This window comes from Empidonax traillii, unplaced genomic scaffold, assembly GCF_003031625.1.
Source record: "Empidonax traillii isolate 1590-97213 ecotype Southwest subspecies unplaced genomic scaffold, ASM303162v1 scaffold11:size2795301, whole genome shotgun sequence".
Taxonomy (NCBI): domain Eukaryota; kingdom Metazoa; phylum Chordata; class Aves; order Passeriformes; family Tyrannidae; genus Empidonax; species Empidonax traillii.
The window spans coordinates 840925-846924 of record NW_020955204.1 but is presented as its reverse complement, the minus strand read 5'-3'; the positions used below and the strand labels follow the sequence as shown (position 1 = coordinate 846924).

The 6000-nt window shown below is 45.2% G+C and overlaps 1 protein-coding gene across 3 annotated transcripts in view; it reads left to right on the top strand.

Annotated features, from left to right (window-relative positions):
- Positions 1-6000, top strand: part of CUNH11orf49 (chromosome unknown C11orf49 homolog) — a 95900-nt gene that overhangs the window by 74816 nt on the left and 15084 nt on the right. For all 3 annotated transcript variants that reach the window (XR_003571547.1, XM_027886806.1, XM_027886793.1), the window contains 3 exons: positions 527-722; positions 2559-2668; positions 5853-5916. Coding sequence is in view for 2 of the 3 variants with exons in the window: in XM_027886806.1 (XP_027742607.1) it covers positions 527-722; positions 2559-2668; positions 5853-5916 (370 nt within the window). In the remaining variant the exon portion in view is untranslated. The remainder of the gene's footprint in view (positions 1-526; positions 723-2558; positions 2669-5852; positions 5917-6000) is intronic.

The following is a 6000-nucleotide window of genomic DNA, read 5'->3' as shown; positions in this document are numbered from 1 at the left end:
CCTGCCCTGGCCCTTCCTCTAAAGCCTGTGTTATATTTACTTTGGAGCAGCACAGAGGCAAGCTGGGATACAGCCTGGAACCCTAACTAACTCGCTCCCTTTCCTCCTGTTGCAGTTCAATATAGCTTGCTCCCAACTTGGATGAGTTCTTAAATGATGAGTGGCAAGAGGTGGAGAAGGAAAACATTTTAGACTTTGCAAAGTAGTTTTGTGTTTGACATTAGCTTTCACACTTTACTGTTTTATCCATGTGCTATCTAGCCTTTGTACCCTGCAGAAGAATCTTTTTCAACAGAGTGGCCTCCCATAATCATCCTGACAGAAAGAAGCCAACAGCTTCTATGGAAATGGCTGTTTGAGCCTGCCTAACATCTGATCTGAATATGCAGGATGTTGTAGATTTGTGCTTATTTGCTGTTGGTGCTATGTATAACACAGAATGACAGTTTAATTCAAACTCTGGTAGATCAGGAGGATGCTGTGCTGGTTATAGCCCTGCGTTTTAAGTTGCTTGCTGTTCTTTCAGAGTTCCTGGAAAGTGTGGCTGCCATTTATCAGGATCTACTGGCTGGTAAGAATCCAAATACTGTGATTGTGCCAACATCGTCCTCTGGGCAACATCGGCAGCGCCAACCCTCAAATGACTGCAACCCACTCGAAGGGGTAGAGGCATCTCTCTTCTACCAGTGCCTGGAGTCCTTGTGTGACAGATCAAAATACAGGTATGAATAGAGTCTAAAACACAAATTTGAAGTCTCTGTCTCTGGAAACCCTCTGTAAGGATGGAGCTGTGAAGAAATACAGGACTTTGAACAAACATCCAACTCCCACGTGGATATTCCCCCATTGGAGAAGTACCAAGGGAAACATCATAGCCGAACAGCTTAAACCAAATGAAACATGGGATTTGAGCTGATTCTTGAAGTAATGGATTCATTTGGGTCTCTGGTCTCCTTTCTCATTTCTGCATTGACACTTTCATCAAGGAGAGATGCATTATGAGTTAGCTAGAGGAGATAATAAACAAGTGCAGTTGTGTTCTTGGGAGCTGAACCCTAAGAAAGGCCCACTGGTGTGGGTGGAGTATGAAGCCTTAGTACCTTAGCAAGTTCACCTTGCCAGTCTGTACCTCAGCCTGTGATGAAAGTGGTCTCCAGCTGCAGATCCCAGGCACAAGACTAGCCTTAGTTCAGCAGAGGATGGAGCAATACTGGACCTTATTGTATAGTTTTGACAGACTCTTTCTTCATAGTTTCTTGCAGGTAGCAAGCACACACCCTCCTAGAAGGTCATGGCATAGATCCACAAAATGACTCAGGACACAAGTTCCATCTGGTTTCTGCGTAATGTGCCTGAACCCAAATTTGTGATCCACGAAATTACTCCTAAACTGCTGTCCAGTGCTATAGATACCTAAGCATGGAGCTGATGGGTTGTTTTTTTTTTTAACAGCAAAAGCTCTACATTCCCTGTATGTCCTGAGAACTTTAGATGGGAAGGGTGTTGTGAGCCCATATGGCAAGTCAGGCTTTGCACAGCACTGTGAGGGGAGCCGTTCCCAGCCTTTCATCCAGTAGCTCAATACTCGGCCAGGCTTTGGTAACCACCTTTGCCTAAGGGGTCACCAGCCCAGACCCACATCTCCCAGGGTGACACTACACTGTTGACTGTTCAACACTTCCTCTTTATGAGGCAATGTGATTTTGCATGAAATCCTTTAAGGAGTATTGGGCAAGAGCAAGAATCACTATGAAGACATTGCTTATAAGTCAGGGCCAGGGGTTAAGGTGAGTGTTCCGTCCAAGCGTGCTTGGCCCCGGCAGATGAACCTCAGGATTAAAGGGTGGGCTCAGTTCCGCGCACACTGTGTCTCACCTAAAAAATCCAATGCGCAGGCTGGAAGGTGGAAAGACCTTCCCCGGTTCTTCGTTCGCGAAGAGACTGGCCACACACAGGTGAAGGGAACATGTCAATTTAGTCCTTACCTAAATATTGTTTTCTGACGTATTTAGGCTATCATTTGAGAGGTTTTCCTGCCCCTTGGATGACTATCACTGATCAAAAGGATGATGACAACATCCCTGAAAGCATTCAAAACTGTTTAGATGTGGCACTTAGGGACATGGTTTAGCAGTGAACATGGTGGTGTTGGACTTGGTGATCTTAGAAGTCTTTTCCAAGCTTAACGCTTCTACAATTCTGTGAAAGTTTGTTGACTTCTAAAAGAAAGTATTTCCCAGATGATTTTTGAAAGAACATGCTAAGAGTTGGGATATATGTGCCTCTGAGTGCATCTAGGCTTTTCTCCCTGTCCTTGGAATGGAGACAGGTAAGACTGCTCCTAGGGATGTACCCCAGCTAAAAGATCTTGCTTAGCAAACAGGGAGCAGATGCAATGCTCAATAAGCAAGCTGGTGCCTATTTGTTTTAAACTGAGTCAAGGCAACTTGACTTGTTAGAACAAGGTAAAAGGGTTTATTTCTCCATTTTGAGCTGAGTCTCGGGAAAAAGAAATTATAATTTAAAAGATAAGATGACCTCTTTGTCTCTTTTCTTAGCTGTCCACCTTCTGCTCTTGTGAAGGAAATGTTGAGTAATGCACAGAGAATGACCTTCTATGGATTTCTTGTGGCACTTGCAAAGGATCAGGGGATCAATCGAGCTCTAGGTAAGACTGCTGTGAGTGATTCAGCTCTAGATTTTCAGTCATTCTGTATTTCTTGGGAATATCCTCTGTAATTATGCCCCACATTTTACACTGTCAGGAAGAGACCAAGGGAAAGTTTTTCATCATTTTGTTGATGGATTAACTTGAAAAACATAGCACTGTGCCTTACTGTCTACTGGGAGCTGTGTAGCTTCTCCAAGGATAAAATTGTATATGAAATGCTGCCCTAAGATAGTAATGTTTTGCCTCTTGAATAACTGATAGTTTTAGCAGAACTGTTGTTTTAACATGTTTGGCTGTAAAAGTTGGGCAGAGGTGGTCAGGAGACAAGTAAGATGTCTGGCTGGTGTCGACCATACTAAACTGAAGTCCCATCCTATGTTTTAGCCCTTTGTGCTCCCACAGATTTTAAATGGCTGCTCTTCTCTACAAGAAAAGTAGGGAAAACCTCCTTGGCTCAAAAGCTTACAACCCAGTCTCTCCCAGCTCCATCCCCATCTTCCCTCAAGGCAGCATGATCTTGCCAGTAGCAATCTATGGCCTACTGAAAATCTGGCAGTGTCATAAAACAGAAACTGCAAAAAAAAATCTGTACCAGACTGCTGTGGGAACCATCTCACTGCTTGTTTTCATGTTGTGCCAGTTCAGAGCAAGGAAGCAGTGCAAAGCCCCCTTTGCACTGGCAAAGGGAAGTATGTAATCCATACACAATTCAGACTCACAGTTCCATATGTCCCCCATATGCCTTGCTTGCTTCCTCCTCTTGCAAAGGGGAACAGAAATGGCTTTTTGTTTTTGACAAGGCTGGATCCAGGAGGTACATTTAAATGAGGAGAGGGGGAGTGGGGGGCTGAGTGTGTTCCCAAACACTCATCTTCACTCATGTGCACTCAGCAAATCATCTGGCCATCAAGGGTAGGCTCTCTGTCTTTGAGTAGGTATCCTCTTCCTCTACTTCTAGGCCTGAGTATGTGCCAGTCCTTATATTACGAAGACAAAACTCAATGAAAAGGTGTACTTTGCCTGAGGGCTGCTTCTTTTGTACAGGTGTGTGTCATAGTACAGTAAAAGTGTGCCCTCCCTGGCTGAGCCCCCTCTTACAGCAAACTATTTGAGCTGCTAATGGTCCTGTGGGGCAGGGCTGCTTACACAGCAACACGGAGATTATATATCAAAAGTACATGAATACAGCCCTGCAATCCCCTCTGCAAACAGGCTTAGGAAGCAGTGTATTCACTGGGAGGAAGGTGATGCCGGGATGGCAGAAAGCAAAATCTTTCTTTTCCTTTGCCCTATGAAATCCATTTCTAGTTGAGCACAAAGAAAACAGATGAAAAGAAAAAAAATCCTGCCCACAGCCGCCATTGTGCCATCTACAAAGTGTGTGGGTTTTCGTTTCCATTAATGTGGGCCCGTCCCCTGGCCCTCTGCCAGACTCCTGCTGAGGCCTCTCTCAGAGGAGGGGCAGCAGCCACAAGTCTGACAGGTGCTAGTGTTTTGGCAAGGAAAGGAGGATTCTTTTCCTGGTGTCTTTTAATCTCTCCTGAAGGATGATTTCAATAGTCTTTGGTCTGTAGGGGATCACAAGCTCCCCAAAGCCCTTCAGCAAGAGCAGTTTCAGGCAGAGGAGGTTTCGGTCAGGTTGCCTGCCTTCTCTTTGGTCTCACAAAGCAAGCAGCCCCTCTTGAGGAAGAGGGGTAGGGATTAAAACAGCTTGTTCAGGCTGGGGCAGTGCTGATGAGTTTGCCAGGCAGATTGGAACCTGCAGTGTAACTCCAATGTCAATGTTGATTTGTGAATTTTCTGAGAGCTATTTACTGACTCTCCCAAGTAATTCTTGTGCCCTAGAGACCTCACTGTGCATTCTGCAAATACAGAAACAAGTTAAGCTTTAGTTGCTTATTCTTTTAATTGATCCCATGAAAGGAAGGAGGCTGGGACTCTAGCCTGGACCTCCTGACACTGTGTTGCGCTGCCAGGCTTTCCTGTTCATTTGCAGGAGGGGAAGACCAGAATTGGAGAAAATGGGGGAGTCGGTTCTGATCTAAACTGGTTCTAGTTTTTACGCACTCATTGCTCCTTCAAGGGAAAGGTGCCAGGGCCAGAACACAGACTTGTGTCCCCACGGGGAGTACAAAGACTCTTCCCAAAGGTATTGAGTGTAGCACCCGTGTCTACTGAAAAACAAGAGCATTCTTCACTGCACTGTTGGTATAGATTACCAAATGGGGTTTTTTGGTGTGCAGTGGCACTGTCCAGACTCTGGTAGGCAATTCCTATAATTTCTGTGCCAGCTGGTCACACCCTCCCGTGACCCCTATACAAGGTGGAGTTTGATAAAGAATTAGGAAGGAGGGCTTTCCTAAGAGCCCCAGCTTCCTTTCTGGGCACTTCTCAGGTGCCAGTGTCCTTTCAGAGAAGGGTAAGAATGATCAACCAGCTGTTCTAGTCCTGAACTATACCACATCCTTCATCTTGAATAGTGTTCTTAATGTGAGAAGGAGCATGCTGATCTTGTGCTGACAGAGGGTACCCAAATACTGGCCCAGCCTTTCACTGGCTCACACCCACACAAGCAATGCTAGGGCACAGTTCATCCACACTTACTCCTGTAGACTTAATGGTGCATCAGAGTCAGGCCTGACTTTCCTGAATTGCAAGGCAAGCAATAGCTTTACATTGGCAGGGTGTTTTGATCCCCAACCTCAGTTCACCACAAGAAAGACAGGTGGCACAGAAATATACATCTCCCTGGGTGGTATAGCACATGTTTCAGGCTGTGGCACCCACACCACCACATCTATTGCGCTGATAGGATCTGGGACTGGTGACTATATAGGACAATGAGCAAAGGCCTACTCCCTGACAGTCAGTAGTCAGTGGTTTTGTATAGTGAACAAAAGCTGCCAATACTTAGGGCTGTGAGAAGTGAGACTACTGAGGCTGCCTCCCATTTAGTCTGAGCTCAGCTACAGCTTGGTTGAAAGGCACAGAAAATGGATCATCATTCTTTAGCTGTCTGTGATCCTCAACATTGTTTCCATTTCTCTAATAGGTATAAGAAAAAGTCTTCTCTGTCTTGCAGGACAGAGCTGGGATGCTGCTATGGCTTTAACACTTTTCATGAAGAATGAATAGCCTAACTCTGCTCTGATACTTTCTTTCATTGATTTTCTTTCCCCAGGGGTTTTACCAGATAAAGGAGACTTGTTTCTGGACCCTGCCATGGATCAAGAACTTGAGAAACTGTAAGTGGAATTGCCTAAACTAAGAGGTAAAGCAGCAGATTAAAGGTAGCATGCTGTGGAAGAGTGTAGTAAAGTACTGTCCCT